Source organism: Triticum dicoccoides, chromosome 4B (assembly GCF_002162155.2).
Source record: "Triticum dicoccoides isolate Atlit2015 ecotype Zavitan chromosome 4B, WEW_v2.0, whole genome shotgun sequence".
Lineage (NCBI taxonomy): Eukaryota > Viridiplantae > Streptophyta > Magnoliopsida > Poales > Poaceae > Triticum > Triticum dicoccoides.
Genome location: NC_041387.1, coordinates 622,146,321 through 622,163,477, shown reverse-complemented (window position 1 = coordinate 622,163,477; position 17,157 = coordinate 622,146,321). Strand labels below are relative to the sequence as shown.

Below are 17,157 nucleotides of genomic sequence, written 5' to 3'. Positions count from 1 at the left end.
AAGCAAGGGACACAAATGTTTACCCAGGTTCGGGCCCTCTCGATGGAGGTAAAACCCTACTTCCTGCTTGATTAATATTGAAGATATGGGTAGTACAAGAGTAGATCTACCACGAGATCGTAGAGGCTAAACCCTAGAAGCTAGCCTATGATGGTATGATTGTAATTGTGATCGGCCTTCTAAGGACCAACCTCTCCGGTTTATATAGACACGGGAGAGGGCTAGGGTTTACATGGAGCCAGTTACAAGGAAGGAAATAGAATATCCAGATCGCCGAGCTTGTCTTCCACGCAAAGGAGAGTCCCATTCGGACACGGGCCGAAGTCTTGAGTCTTGTATCTTCACGCTTCAATAGTCCGGACGATATATACAGTCCGGCTGTCCGGATACCCCCTAATCCAGGACTCCCTCACCCACCCTCGTGGGCCCCTCGCAGCTCCACCGACCTACTTCTTCCTCCTATATATACCCATATACCCCGAAAACATCCAGGAGCACCATAGATCGGGAGTTCTGCCGCCGCAAGCCTCTGTAGCCACCAAAAACCTCTCGGGAGCCCATTCCGGCACCCTGCCAGAGGGGGGATCCCTCACCGGTGGCCATCTTCATCATCCCGGCGCTCTCCATGACAAGGAGGGAGTAGTTCACCCTCGGGGCTGAGGGTATGTACCAGTAGCTATGTGTTTGATCTCTTTCTCTCTCGCTCTCTCTCTCTCTCTCTCTCTCTCTCTCTCTCTCTCGTGTTCTTGATTTGGCACGATCTTGATGTATCGCGAGCTTTGCTATTATAGTTGGATCTTATGGTGTTTCTCCCCCTCTACTCTCTTGTAATGGATTGAGTTTTCCCTTTGAAGTTATCTTATTGGATTGAGTCTTTAAGGATTTGAGAACACTTAATGTATGTTTTGCATGTGCTTATCTGTGGTGACAATGGGATATTCACGTGATCTACTTGATGTATGTTTTGGTGATCAACTTGCGGGTTCAGTGACCTTGTGAACTTATGCATAGGGGTTGGCACACGTTTTCGTCTTGACTCTCCGGCAGAAACTTTGGGGCACTCTTTGAAGTACTTTGTGTTGGTTGAATAGATGAATCTGAGATTGTGCGATGCATATCATATAATCATGCCCACGGATACTTGAGGTGACATTGGAGTATCTAGGTGACATTAGGGTTTTGGTTTATTTGTGTCTTAAGGTGTTATTCTAGTACGAACTCTATGATAGATCGAAGGAAAGAATAGCTTCATGTTATTTTACTACGGACTCTTGAATAGATCGATCAGAAAGGATAACTTTGAGGTGGTTTCGTACCCTACAATAATCTCCTCGTTTGTTCTCCGCTATTAGTAACTTTGGAGTGACTCTTTGTTACATGTTGAGGGATATTTATATGATCCAATTATGTTATTATTGTTGAGAGAACTTGCACTAGTGAAAGTATGAACCTTAGGCCTTGTTTCCTAGCATTGTGTATTGCTCACTTTTACCACTTGTTACCTTGTTGTTTTTATATTTTCATATTACAAAAACCTATATCTACCATCCATATTGCACTTGTATCACCATCTCTTCGCCAAACTAGTGCACCTATACAATTTACCATTGTATTGGGTGTGTTGGGGACACAAGAGACTCTTTGTTATTTGGTTGTAGGGTTGTTTGAGAGAGACCATCTTCATCCTACGCCTCCCACGGATTGATAAACCTTAGGTCTTCCACTTGAGGGAAATTTGCTAGTGTCCTACAAACCTCTGCACTTGGAGGCCCAACAACGTCTACAAGAAGGTTGTGTGGTAGACATCATGATGCAACCAGAAGGTTTTGTCGATCCAAAAGGTGCTAACAAAGTGTGCAAGCTCCAGTGATACATTTATGGACTGGTGCAAGCCTCTCCGAGTTGGAATAAATGCTATGATAGTGTGATCAAAGCATATGGTTTTATTCAAACTTTTGGAGAAGCCTGTATTTTACAAGAAAGTGAGTGGAGCTCTGTAGCAATATTGTTCATTGGAAATGATATAGAATTTCTGGATAGCATAAAGGGATACCTGAATAAGAGTTTTTCCATGAAAAACCTCAGTGAAGCTGCTTATATATTGGGCATCAAGATCTATAGAGATAGATCAAGACGCTTAATTGGACTTTCACAAAGCACATACCTTGATAAAGTTTTGAAGACGTTCAAAATGGATCAGTCAAAGAAAGGGTTCTTGCCTGTGTTACAAGGTGTGAAGTTGAGTCAGACTCAATGCCCGACCACTGCAGAAGAGAGAGAAAATGAAAGTCATTCCCTATGCTTCAGTCATAGGTTCTATCATGTATATAATGTTGTGTATCAGACCTGATGTGTGCCTTGCTATAAGCATAGCAGGGAGGTACCAAAGTAATCCCAGAGTGGAGCACTGGACAGCGGTCAAGAACATCCTGAAATACCTGAAAAGGACTAAGGATATGTTTCTCGTTTATGGAGGTGAAAAAGAGCTCGTCGTAAACGGTTACGTCGATGCAAGCTTTGGCACTGATCCGGATGACTCTAAGTCGCAAACCGGATATGTATTTTTATTCAACGGAGGAGCTGTCAGTTGGTGCAGTTCCAAGCAGAGCGTCGTGGCGGGATCTACGTGTGAAGCGGAGTCCATTGCTGCTTCGGAAGCAGCAAAGGAAGGAGTCTGGATGAAGGAGTTCATATCCGATCTAGGTGTCATACCTAGTGCATCGGGTCCAATGAAAATCTTTTGTGACAATACTGGTGCAATTGTCTTGGCAAAGGAATCTAGATTTCACAAGAGAACCAAGCACATCAAGAGACGCTTCAATTCCATCCCTCATAAAGTGTCAGAAGGGGACATAGAGATTTGCAAGATACATATAGATCTGAATGTTGCAGACCCGTTGACTAAGCCTCTTCCATGAGCAAAACATGATCAACACCAAAGCTCCATGGGTGTTAGAATCATTACTATGTAATCTAGATTATTGACTCTAGTGCAAGTGGGATACTGAAGGAAATATGCCCTAGAGGCAATAATAAAGTTATTATTTATTTCCTTATTTCATGATAAATGTTTATTATTCATGCCAGAGTTGTATTAACCAGAAACTTAGTACATGTGTGAATACATAGACAAAACATATTGTCCCTAGTATGCCTCTACTTGACTAGCTTGTTAATCAAAGATGGTTATATTTCCTAACCATAGACATGTGTTGTCATTTTATGAATGGGATTACCTCATTAGGAGAATGATGTGATGGACATGACCCATCTGTTAGCTTAGCACTATGATCGTTACAATTTCATTGCTACTGCTTTCTTCATGACTTATACATGTTCCTCAGACTATGAGATTATGCAACTCCCTAATACCGGAGGAACACTTTGTGTGCTACCAAACGTCACGACGTAAATGGGTGATTATAAAGGTGCTCTACAGGTGTCTCCGAAGGTGTTTGTTAGGTTGGCATAGATCGAGATTAGGATTTGTCACTCCGTGTTTCGGAGAGGTATCTCTGGGCCCTCTCGGTAATGCTCATCACTATAAGCCTTACAAGCATTGTGACTAATGAGTTAGTTACGGGATGAAGTATTACGAAACAAGTAAAGAGACTTGCTGGTAACGAGATTGAACTAGGTATAATGATACCGACGATCAAATCTCGGGCAAGTAATATACTGATGACAAAGGGAACAACATATGTTGTTATGCAGTTTGACCGATAAAGATCTTCATAGAATATCTAGGAGCTAATATGAGCATCCAGGTTCTGCTATTGGTTATTGGCCGGAGATGTGTCTCGGTCATGTCTACATAGTTCTCGAACCCATAGGGTCCGCATGCTTAACGTTTCGATGACGATTTGTATTACGAGTTATGTGTTTTGATGACCGAAGTTTGTTTGGAGTCTCGGATGATATCACAGACATGACGAGGAGTCTCGAAATGGTCGAGACATAAAGATTGATATATTGGACGACTATATTCGGACACTGGAAGTGTTCCGGAGAAGTTTCAGATAAAACCGGAGTGCCAGAGGGTTACCGGAACCCCCGGGGGAAATAATGAGCCTCATGGGCCTTAGTGGAGAGAGAGAGGGGCGGCCAGGGCAGGCCGCACGCCCCCTCCTCCTTGGGTCCGAATTGGACTAGGGAAGGGGGCGCGGCTCCCCCCTTTACTTCTCCCTCTCCCTCTCCTTCCTTCCCCCTCTCTCCCTCTTGGTGGAATCCTACTAGGACTAGTAGTCCTAGTAGGGCTCCCCTTGTGGGGCGTGCCCTAGGAGGGCCGGCCGGCCTCCCCCTTGCTCCTTTATATACGGGGGCAGGAGGGCACCCTAGAACACACAAGTTGATCTTTTAGCCGTGTGCGGTGCCCCCCTCCACAGTTACACAACTCGGTCATATCGTCGTAGTGCTTAGGCGAAGCCCTGGGCCGATAACTTCATCATCATCGTCGCCACGCTGTCGTGCTGACGAAAATCTCCCTCGGCCTCTACTGGATCAAGAGTACGAGGTACGTCATCAAGCTGAACGTGTGCTGAACGCGGAGGTGTCGTACGTTCGGTACTTGGATCGGTTGGATCATGAAGATGTTTGACTACATCAACTGTGTCAACTAACGCTTCCGCTTTCGGTCTACGAGGGTACGTGAACACACTCTCCCCTCTCGTTGCTTTGCATCACCTAGATAGATCTTGCGTGATCGTAGGATTTTTTTTTTGAAATTACCACGTTCTGCTACAGATGGGTCCAAGACCCCTGAGTGCTTAGGATGTAGATCGACGCGGACCTCTCTACTGAGCCTAGGTAGGGCTGCAATGTGTTGATCTTTCGAGGTCGGGCATTGACTCAGAAAAGTGTGTCCGGCTAGAGTAATCAAGCATGTTGGGTAACATGGTGCACCCCTGCAGGGAAGTTTATCTATTAATAGCCGTGTCCATGGTAACGGACGTTCATACTTGTATCCTGATATCTATTATAACTAGAAATGGATACTGGAGACATGTGATGGATATGTGGCTCCAAGATTGCTTTCCCGCAGGGAGTCGGGAAAGGATCTCTGGCCGTTAATGCTACAACATGCCTGTTACATATAAACAGCTATTCTTTACTCTTCTACATGTTGCAAGATGCTTGGAGCAGCTTGAAGATGCTAGTCTTCGATAGGCTAGGCTTTCCTCTCTCTTCTGGCATTCTGTAGTTCAGTCCACAGATACGACCCTTTCATTTGATACCAATGCATACTTAGTATAGATCTCATGCTTGCAAGTACTTTGGATGAGTACACGGTTGCTTTGCTACCCCCTTTCCCCCTTCTTTATTCTTTCCGGTTGTTGCAACCAGATGATGGATCCCAGGAGCCAGATGCTACCCCCGTCGACTACTACTACTACCTGGAGGGTGCCTACTACTACGTGGAGACCGCCAATGACCAGGAGTAGTTAGGAGGTCGCAGACAGGAGGCCTTGCCTCTTTAATCGTTGATGTTTGTGCTAACCTTCTTAAGGCATCCTTGTTTAACTTATGTCTGTACTCGGATATTGTTGCTTCCGCTGACTCGCTTGTGTATCGAGCTTTTGTATTCGAGCCCTCGAGGCCCTTGGCTTGTAATATAAAGCTTGTATTTTTTGTGTGTCTAGAGTTGTGCTGTGATATCTTCCTGTGAGTCCCTTATCTTGATCATACACATTTGCGTGTACGATTGTGTACTGTCGAAATCGGGGCGACACACATGATTTGCTGAAATGAAGTTTCTGCAAAATTGACGATTTTGAGTGTGGAGTGGATAAAAAAATTGTAGCTTGAACTAGTATTTGTATTATGATGCCTTGTTTATGAATTGAACCATTCTCTCCTTTCGAAACCTTAGAGAGGGGATGTTTCGGGAAGTTTGCACTGTTACCCCTCAACCACCGGTAGGTGGTCTCCCCTCCTCCTCCATCGGCTCTATCAGTGTGGAAATGCGGGGAGGCCACAACCTACAGTGTCAAATTGTGGTGGCGTGGCAAGTATTTTTTTACAAGCTCTTTTTTTTCTTATCAGACGAGCCTACATCTTTAAAAGTATGTAGTAGTGCTAATGCATATGTCATGGCCACTTTTCCCTAACCAAGCAAGAAATTTTGGCTCCAAACTACAATAAGCTACTCCCTCCTTTCACAAATATAAGATTTTTTTCTGAATGGGATGTATATAGACACGTTTTAGTGTTTGTTCACTCATTTCGGTACGTATGCAGTCCATATTAAAATATTCAAAACATTTTATATTTGTGAATGAAGGAAGTATTTATCTGAATGAACATCCACATCCTCTAATCCGAATCATATTCCCTATCCTAGAAAAGGCTATAAAAGAAGGTATATTTGCATCAGTTTGAGATAAACAATGAGTTTATGCTTGTTCTTTTTTTAAAGAGGATAACAATCAAGCAAATTTTAGAAGATGAATGGTTCAAAAGGACTATAAACCACCCCACCTGAGAACAATGAAGATGTGAGCCTTGAAGATGTCAGTTCTGCATTCCATAGTTCAAAGGTAATACAATCTGAATGTCCTTTCCTTTTTGACAAAGGGTGGATTCAATTGACTCAAAATGGAGCATCAAGTGAATACAAACATGACGAGCACACACCTAGTCTTTGCATAACTAGGATGCACACAACCAACAACGACGCAGACACACACGCACACACACAAAACACTCCGGTAAATAGCAAAGTCATACATGACCAAATCTCTTTGCCTAAGCAAGGAAAAAGAAAAAAACCCCAAAGCGATCAAAACAGCGATCGACAAACTACAACAACGACCTTATCCGCGCCAACCATCTCTTTACACCACAAGGACAACAAGGTTCTTCAACAACAACGCCCATAGGAAGGGAACGCCGCTCAAGATTCACCGTCATCGGATCCAACCACCAGAGGCTAGATTCTAGATTTTCACACTAAAGAACAAGTCCGAACTTATCCGAGCAATGTCTCAACAATGTAACGCCGCAAAAACATCATCGTTGCCAAGTATAACCTACTGATGACCCACAAGTGTAGATGATCTATTGTAGCCTTTTCGATAAGTACGAGTTTCAAACCCAACGAGGAGCTAAAGGTAGGTTTAGTGTTCTCTCATGTTCTATCAACCACCGATACAACTCTATACATACCAAACGTTTTCTTTTCCAAGAAAAAAGAAATAAATCTACTTTGCTGGTATGAAAAGACAGATTTGCAAGATAATGAAGAACGTAAAAAATAGAAGTTATTTGTGGTTTTGTAGAGATACAATAAAATAAAGAATTTCCCATAGGCAATTGGATATGAAACTAATGTGATAATCGTCTATTGCAAAAAAATTATGTGGAAGAGGCTACGCTAACATCTAGCGAAATCCATTGCATACTAGTACTTATGATTAGAACTGTAGCAAACATCCGCAAATACCAAATATTCATTAATGTAAAACCAAACCATAGCATTAAGATCAAAGGTCCCCTTTAATCCCATATGCAACAACTCATGAACTGGGATTTTAGTTTTTGTCACTCCAATAACCCACCATAAGTAAATCAATAACATATTGCAACACCCTACAGTGTGAATCCTACTGTGCGCAAACGGTGGGCAACATAGGACAACACCGTAATGACATGCAACTCAAAGCAACCTTAGCATATCACAATTGACCCTTTGGAAAAAAGAAACTACTCAGACATAATAGAGATGCAACAAATCATGCGATAATAATTTATAACATCAAAAACCATGTTTAATTAGGAGATTGCTGCAGCTGCGGGAGAGTGCTCCGCTGAATTGAGAGGAGGGGGGTGCTGATGAAAGCGCTAAAGTTGATGAGGCAGTTAGCGACAACGATGGTTCCCTCGGCGGCGCTCCGGCGCCACCGGAAGAGAGACTCCCTCCTTCTTCTCCTTTCTTGGCCTCCCCCTAGATGGGGAGAGGTTCCCCCCCCCCTCATCCTTTGCCTCCATGGCTCCCGGAAGGCGAAAGCTTCTCCGAGATTGAATCTCTCTTCTCACTACTTTTTGGTCCGTTTCCGATACTTTTCTGAGGCCGGTCACCATCTCTTTAATATCCGGAGATCTGTAACTCTGATCAGGCAGATTTTTTTCCCATAGAAATGGTTTTCTTGCGGTGAAAGAAGGGCATAAGCTGATATAGGGAATTGCCACGCAGGTGCCCCGCACAAGTAGGTACTTGGCCACGCCATGCGGCTGCATGGGGCATCGTGGCTCCCCCGGCCTCCATCATCTGGCTATAGGTTTTTTTTTATTCCATAAGAAAAATCAAAAACAATTTCAGCTCATTCCGGCTTTGTGAATTTTTGACTTATATTCCCAAAAGACTAGATCTGTTCCAAAAACTTAGTGTTTTTTTTCAAAAACACAACCATACCGGATCTGTTCCAGACTTTGAATAGATGTTCTGTTTACATTACGAATACATTTAGAAAATATAGAAAAAATTATCACGCTGGAGTTTTTTGAGTGAGATTCCAAACTCAGTTTACTGAATTGTTTTAAAGATGAAAAGGATAAAAACAGGAAAAGAAAAAATGAAATGAAATGAAAAAGAAAAGAAAAAAGAGTGTGGCCAGCACCCCCCGCCCTGCACATGGGCCATCCCGACCCCACATATATTCGTCTCCATCCGCATCCCTGGCCAAACCCTAGCCACTCTACTCCAAGCTCTGTTCGGACAATTTGTTTATACGGAGAGGGGCGGCGAGGGGGGCGGCGATGCGCGCGGTGTTTTTTTAGGGATCGAGAGGGGACGGCGAGGGTTATAAATGTGTTGTCCTCGCCTCCCCTCTCCGTGACGCCGTCGTCTGCCGCCCTGTCTCGCGCTCTACCGCGACACCCTCTCCCACCCCTTCCTCGCCCCCTCCTTTTGCCACCGCCCTTTCGCCACCGCCACCGCCACCGCCCCCCTTCTTCACTTAATTAATTTGTTTTTACTACATGTTTTCAGGACTGATATAATGGCGGACGATAGAGCTGACCCGATTATGGACAACTATGATCCGGACGGTGAAGCACATATGTTCGGCATCATAAACGGCGATATTCTATATGTGCCGACCGGAGAAGAAGAAGATGATATCTCTTCTTATCTGAACCTTGACGGTGAAGATGAAGGGCGCCGTCAGCAAGATGAACCTTGCCGGTGGATGCTTAGTCCAGAAGCTCGCTTCCGACCACTTCAAGAGGAACCAGCTGGATGGTTCAGCAGGGAAGTCCTCCATCCTAAAGGAGAACACTATTACGAGGACGTAGAACTTTATATGCATTAAATCATGTATGGAAACTTGTTCAAAATTGTATATGGTCATCCGATGATATTGAATATATATTGTATATTCCTCTTGAATTCTTTTTGGTTCTAATTTCAAATTTATTTGAATTTGTACATTCATATGCATGTATGTAGTACCGTAGAATATATGAAACTCCTTCAAAATTAAAATAAAGCACAAAAGAAATAAAACAATACAAATTAAACAGAAAACAGGTTTAGGGGGGGGCTAAAACCCTAAACCTGTGGCGGCCTTTAGTCGCGGTTGGCCAGAAGAACCGCGACTAAAGGTCCTCCGCCCCGACGGCCGCCTGGCGCCCACGTGGACGGGCCTTTAGTCGCGGTTCTTAAGGAGCCGCGACTAAAGGTGGGGGGCTTTAGTCGCGCTTATTTGGTCGCGGTTGCGCAACCGCGACTAATGGCAGTTGCGAACCGCGACCAAAGGCCTTTTTTCCACCAGTGAATGTCCGCTTTTCACGGAAATTGAAGAGAGTTTTTTTTTTGCTTAATTGTTTAGGTTAACAAAAACTGGTCATATTTTACATGTTATTTTGTCTCTTTTCGAGGCTACATCTTAAAAGTATGTGGTAATGCGTATGTTATGGTCGTCTTTTGTGTTCGTGAGATTGTTTTGCTCCAAAATTGAATGAGCTGCTTGTTCAAAGAAACACGGTAAATATATCGATAAGTTAAACACAACTCCAAACAAATCTAGCATGTACATGTCAGAGTGCACGGTATGCATGCAAAATCTCTTAGGAAATCTTTTCAAACGTACTAACATGCACATAATGCAAATATGTTAATCACATGACTTACGGATTTGGCAAGCTTTTGTTTGAAATGTCGGGTTCTCACAACGACATCAACATGCTTCAACGATCTCCGGTGTTCAGGAGGCTTTGCAATGAGTAATCACCACCGTGCAACTACACCGTCAACGACCGAGACTACAACATGAGATACTATCTTGCTGATGGCATCTATCCTCAGTGGACAGCGTTTGTGAAAACTATATCCGAACCGCATGGCAATAAATAGAGCCACTTTGCAACAATGCCGGAAGCGGCTAGGAAGGATGTGGAAAGGGCATTTGATGTGCTTCATACTCGTTGGGAATTGTTCGTGGGGCTGCAATGATGTGGGAATTAAAAACTTTGTGGCAGCTCATGATATTTGTGTTGTTTTGCACAGTATGATTGTCGAGAATGAGGGTGATGGTGTAGCCCAAATCAATAATTTTGAAGTACCTGAAGAACAAGTAGAAATCCCGAAAGATCAAGATGCAACTCAGATTATAAACTTTCTGCATAAGCATCAGAATCTTCGAGATCATCAGGTGCACACGTAGCTACTCAATGATCTTGTGTAGTATATGTGGACCCACAATGAAAACCAAAGAGTTGATGTTTGAGTTGCGCACTTAAAATAAATTTTATGTAAACACTCTTTATGTTCGGTATCACATTTGTTATTTACGTGCGACAATGGCTTGTATGATCGACGTGCATGGATTTGAGACTCCGATTTAAGATATGTGGATGCCGGGAGCGAAATATGAGGGCCCGTCCAGATGCGTCTACGGCGTGCCAGGCGCGTCCGCGGATGTATATGGGCCGGATTTGCCAAGTCCGGCTGTAGATGCTCTTATCTTGTGCTGATTGCAGTTTTTGATTATTTATAATTAGAAGGGCTTGCTGAAAATGCGGGAGCCAAATGCAACGAGGCCAGTTTGGCGGAGAAGTTCCGAGATAGCCATGAGGATGCTACGTGCCGAGGTAGGTGTAGCTCCTGTTGCGCCTACGTGTAGCTCCGCTGGCAACGTCGATCGATTTCTCCACTCCACTGTTGGAGGAAAAAGTCCAAAACAAACCTTAAAATTGTAGATGAAAGCTAAATCAAACCCTGAATTTTGAATCCCGAAAATTGGCACTCTGAACTTGTAATCCCGGCCTATTTTGAACCCTAGACCTGTTTGGCACACTAGAAATAAGAGAATCCCAGCCGGGATAACCTACTACTCAGAAATTGGGCCGGCCCACTATAACACAACAAGAAATCATGAACTTCAAAATATATTCACGCATTTCTAAAAATTTCAGAAGCTAAAAAGTATTCCTGTTTTCTATTTATCACACAAATTCAATTCCTTTTGTGTTTTTAATCTTTTCTGGAATTTAGAAAAATCTATTCGCATTTTAAAAAACTGTTTCTGATTTCAAAAACAATTCTAAAAAATGTTCAGAATTTGAACAGTTTTTCACATGCTATGAAAATGTTTCGGATTTTCAAAAATTGTGTCACATTTTATAAATAATGTTTTTAGAATTTGGTAAATAATGTTTTTAGTAAATGTTTCGGATCGTTGCCTAAGGACTCGTCTGGGCCGGCCAACCAGACATGAAGCGAGCTTTTCTTTTCTGAAAGCTGAACAAAAATTTACAAAATAGGAAAGAATTTGGAAATCTGAACAAATTGTAAGAAAATATTTTTTGACATCTAAAAAATATCACAAGTTTAAAAAATATGTGTGGACCAATTCAAACAAATGTTTGTACAATGTATAATAATATTTCTGTGACTCAAACAATGTTTCGTACATTCAAACAAATGTAGCATTTCAATAATGTTCACATGTTTCAAAAAAATGTGTTTGTGACATTTTCAAACAAAAATGTGTGTACAATGTAAAAAAATTGTTTGCGTGTTGTAAAAACTGTGTCTTACACTTAATACAATATACTTAGCATGTGTTTGAAAAAAGTGTCTACAAATTCAAAAATGTTGAACTATGCGAAAGAGTGTTCGTTTAGTTTTATAAAATGTTTATAGTCACTAAAAAATGTAAACATGTATTTGGAAAAAATATAACCATGTATTCAAAAAAAATTGAAAACATTTAATTTAAAAATGTACATAATGTATTTGAAACTATCAAAAGCTTATCAAAAAATATTTTATGTGTGCGCTAAAAGTGAACATTGGGTACGAGAAAAAATAGACATGTGTAAAAAAGGAAAAAAAAGGAAAAATAACATAGAAAACCCAGAGCAGTGCGCGCGCGGGAGCGACGCCGCTAATGGGCCGGCCCAATTCATCAAATACCGGTTAAGTCCTCTCAAGGTCTAAAATAGACCGGGATAAGAGAGTTTGGTGTGCTGATTTCAGGGATTGAGAGTTCAGGGTTTGATTTAGCTTTCGCCGATAAATTCAAGGTTTGTTTTGAACTTTTTCCCACTGTTGGAAAACGAGGGGGCGCTTTCCTGTGTTACATCAAATCCGACGCGGCGTGGATGGATACACTCTCATCATCCGCCGGTTGATTGCAATTAATCATGGCAGTATAGGAGACCAGAACGCAGATGCACGTACCGTAGGTAGTAACAAGATCTTACATGTGCTTGGCAGGTAGTCACGCGTGTATCTCTTGGTCGTGAAGAGAAAGTGAGAAACTACGAGCAGCTTCAGTTGGTCAATATCTTCCTCTACAGACGAGCAATTCTTGAAACAAGTCATGTACTCCGAGTACGTACGTTTCTGCATGCGTTAATACAGACACCCAGTCCGGGTTTTCTCTACGTATATATATGGCGTGCGCGTGCTGTTCTTGGCTAGCTAAATTATCTGGGTGACAACGAGAGCAGCAGGTGATGAAAAACCACAGCAGGTAGCAAGCGACGTACCTAGCTAGGCAGGTAAGGAAGGTTTAACAAAATTCCATTTCCTCCATCGCCATCGTCACCGACTACAGCAGTGGTGTGTGCAAGCTAGGCCAATTCTTACCGGCCTCACAAATTAAAACCCAACTTCTTTAAATCGCCTTCACATCAGCACATCACCACCGACTCCTCATCTAGACCCATTTTTTCCTTATTATTGTCATGTCATCAGGCTGAACTGTGAAGCACGCCTCTGTTTCTGAACCCGAAAGTTGGACGTCACCTTCCGCTAAGCTGTTCAAGATCTGGTCCTTGAGTGTTGAAAGAGGTGCCGGTGGCCGATGAGACTGGCCGGCTGTCGTCAGGGGCGGGCGGGTGGAGACGAGCCGCCGTCGCGGTCATCCGACTCATCGGCCCCGCGAAAACTGGCCAAGGCCACGACGAATTTATACTCCCGTTTGGTCAGGGGGTACGGAGAGAACGCAGCCAGACGCGACGCCGCAGCTATTCTGGACCGCTACGTTTTGGCCGCTTCTGAACTTAACCCGCTAGTTTAACCGTGCCGTCTTTTGCTGCAACTTGCGAATTTATGCAGTAATCTATGGGGTGATAGGGTGTGGTTTGTTTAATGAGAGTGCACACGCATGAATGAACTGGTGGTAATTAAGTGAGCTCCGGTGACAAATCCATCGATGTACCCTTTTGGCATCTAACCCTTTTCATATATGGTGGCTGCTGAGGCGCGAACCGACTCGATTAGCCTCGGGTTTAAATAGCGGCCAGAGTTTGGTGATGGGTGCACTAGCTAGATGGAAAAAGACATGCATGTGTTTTTGCACTCGCCACTTGAATTTCTCTTCGGGTTTTCTGTGGCTGCTTCTTCTCTTGGAAAGTAGAGCGCCTTTCGGCAATGGCGGATGAGGAGAGGTGATCTAGGAGGAGGAGGAGAGAGACGTGCTAAGCTGGGCCAATTATTGAGCATGATCGCCTCATGATAACGTTCTCTGACGACAGTTTTCATTCAGCGGCCCGCCTCTATATTTGTATCAGATGCAGATCGATGCGTGCTTTGCCGCGTCGCCATTATCATTTCTTTATCCCGGTTTTGTCTTGGTTTACCTACCAACACATTCTAATCACACTATTTCATTGCTACAACAAATACTAATTATAATGAGATGGCTGCGTGCATCTCGCCTGATGGCTACATCATGCACCCCTTTTTCGTCAAAACGAGCCAGTTAGGGTTAGACGCTGGTGTGCACTTCTTTTTTTGGCGGGAAGATGTTCATGTGCACTCCCTTCTTTCGCGGGAAGATTCTCATGTGCAGTTTTAGTTTCGTCAAGACGTTTGCCCATTGATCCAGTGAAATTACAGCACACTGATCGATTATTCTGACGTGCAACGGACTCTTGTCCCCCTTTGAATTCAAACTGCACGTGAATCGTATGCATGCATGCGTTGATCAAACAACGAACACAGACCAAAATAAGTGCGATGCGTCCAGCTGGGGGTCTGGTCAGGGTGAGCATAATTCCGATTCCCACCAACTGGAACTGTACGGGCGGGAGATCGTTCCAACGGCTGCTGATTCTCATGGTCCATATATACACAGTATTCTGTACAATGGCGCTGCACATGCAAGATGCGCCTGGCTACAATTGCAAGAGAAAATGCCAAAAATAACCGTATTATTGCGCCTCAATTTCCCTTTTTCTAGAAAGCAAAGTTTGAACAGCAGCCACATGCTGCATCACCACCCATCATGCATCGCGCACTGCTCTCTCTCTCTCTCTCTCTCTCTCTCTCTCTCCAAACCCACTCTTTCTCTCTCTCTAGTTTTGTTCTCTATTGTTGAAAGGAAAGATGATGTGGCTGTGGTATGTACTTTTTTTTTGCAGGGAAATTTGGGAGCTCTTTATTCAACACTAACAGCTCCAGCTGAATCAGCTGAGAGACTGGTTACAAGAAGACCCGGGAATCACTGATCCTCTTATAGCCGAGGCACTCGCTCTACGCGATGGTGTTCTCTTTGCTCATCTACGAGGCTATTCTGAGGTGGTTTTCGAGTCTGATAATTTGAAGATTGTGAATCTCTGGAATACGCGTCACAATGTTCGTGCGGTTGTGGCGCCTATCTTGGCCGAGATTAGGGAGCATGTCATTTATTTTCAGTCTTTTGTAGTTCAGCATGTAGGGAGATCAGCTAATGTTTCGGCTCACATTTGTGCTAAACAAGTTAGCACCCTGGATGTAACCGAATGTTGGGTGGCTGTGGTATGTACTAGGGCAGGCAGGCAGTACGTAGCATCGCAATTTCCACATTACAAATGTACGTATGTACGTACGTAGTGCTATAGTAGACTATTAGTTGTACAGTTTCATCTTGCAAACTTTGCTGGTCTCGTAAAAACGGTCGAGAAAATACTACTATACACAGATGCATGCATGGTCGCCTCTCGGGACGTACGCGCGCGATCGAGGGATCGACTTTGACTTAGCAGATGACGCACGAGTTTGGGTTCTCCTCCATGCTCATGTTCCGCACGTAGTAGTGCTGCGGCGGCACGTACGGCGGCGGGTACGCCGGCGGCGCCGGCCGGTACTGGTTCATCATGTAGTCCGCGTTGTACATGTAGGGCGGCGGCATGTGGTGCGGCAGCGGCATGTGGTGCGGGAACGGCAGCGGGGCCACGGCGGCGGGCTTCTTCTGGTCGTCCTTCTTGCCATCGCCCTCCTCCTTCTTGTCGCCGTCCTTCTTCCCGTCGCCGTCCTTCTTGCCGTCACCCTCCTCCTTCTTGTCGCCGTCCTTCTTCCCGTCGCCCTCCTTCTTCCCGTCGCCGTCCTTCTTGGCGTCGCCGCCGTCGCCGCCTTCCTTCTTGGCCCCGTCTCCCTCCTTCTTGGCCTCCTCCTTCTTCTCCTCTTTCTTCTCGGGCTCCTTGGCCGGGCCGACGGACTCGATGTAGGCCGCCCAGCCCTTGCGCAGCTTGCTCACCACGTGCACCGGGTCCACCGTGCCGATCACCGTCATCTTGCGCGACGCCAGGTCCATGGATATGGCATCGATGCCTGGCGAAGTAAAACGGCATGGAACAGAGCAGAGCAGAGCCGTCGGCGTCAGTCAGTCATTCGATCGGTGGTCTTTGTCTAATGGATCTAGCAGAACAGAAGAGAGCAGAGCGTTGCGGGGTACGTACCGACGAGGACGGAGACGGCCTTCATGGCCTTCTGCTTGTCCTTGTTGTCATGGAGCTCCAGCTTCACCACGATCTTCTGCAGCAGAGCAAAACACGCCAGCATCGTTAGTTTACAGTCCGAAGCAGAGGAAGACGTTTGGATGCAGGCAGTGTATGACCGACACCAGAACAAAGTGCAGGTGCAGAGTAAAAGAGAGAGAAAGCGTTCCCGGGATGGATTCTAAAGCAAGATCCCCCGAGCAAAGAGCGTGCATGTATGGAATCAGGATCGGAATTTCAGAATCCATGAACATTACAGGGAGAAGAAGCGTTTCTTGCTCACCTTGGCCGACATGCCTCCGGCCTGGGCTGCTCGCAGGGAAAGAGAAGGCGAGCGGGTAGACGATCAGAAGATGGATCAAATGGGGACAGGTGAGAATAATGGGAGCAGCTAGCTAAGTGAGGGTGTGTGGGAATGGTGCGGTACAGCCGGCCACGGGCAGCGGAGGGTGGAGGGGGTGCGTGCGGGAGTTAGGCGAGCGTGTCACGCAACTGCAGCAATGGCACATAAGAGGCAAAGGGAATTGGTGATCGCGGGTGGTCCTAAATACTAGCGGCGAGGAGAGGAGAGGAGAGGAGGGGCGATCGGCGGGCGGGCGGGCGGGCGCTTTGGTGGCTAGCTAGCCTAGGTAGCGTTGGTGCGAAGCACAGCCCCGGTGCCCTCTATATCTATCTATATCTGTCTGACGTGGATGTGTCTCTCTTCCTCACCGGCGGCCCTCGTACGTCCCCGCCTTTTGGTTTGGTGTGCGGCCACTGGCCAGCCGTGTGCGACTGCGCGCTCACAGTGCGCACAGTACAGGGTGAGTCGAGGCGATCAGGCGGGAATGCCGCGCTGCCGCTCTGCTGCCTGCTCCGATCTGGCGGCCCGTGTCCGCCCCACACGGCCGTGCCCCCCGATCATTCGAGGTGATTCCAACGTATGATTCGAGCTGTTCCAGTAGCTAGTAC

The 17,157-nt window shown here is 45.1% G+C and overlaps 1 protein-coding gene across 1 annotated transcript; it reads right to left on the bottom strand.

The window, feature by feature from the left end:
* Positions 1-15,222: 15,222 nt before the first annotated feature.
* Positions 15,223-16,747, bottom strand: LOC119291821 (heavy metal-associated isoprenylated plant protein 39-like). Its single transcript, XM_037570627.1, has 3 exons — positions 16,490-16,747; positions 16,168-16,243; positions 15,223-16,039 (listed from the first exon to the last, which is right to left on the bottom strand). The coding sequence occupies exons 1-3, from the start codon at positions 16,499-16,501 to the stop codon at positions 15,468-15,470; spliced, it is 660 nt and encodes a 219-aa protein (XP_037426524.1). The 5' UTR covers positions 16,502-16,747; the 3' UTR covers positions 15,223-15,467.
* Positions 16,748-17,157: the final 410 nt, after the last annotated feature.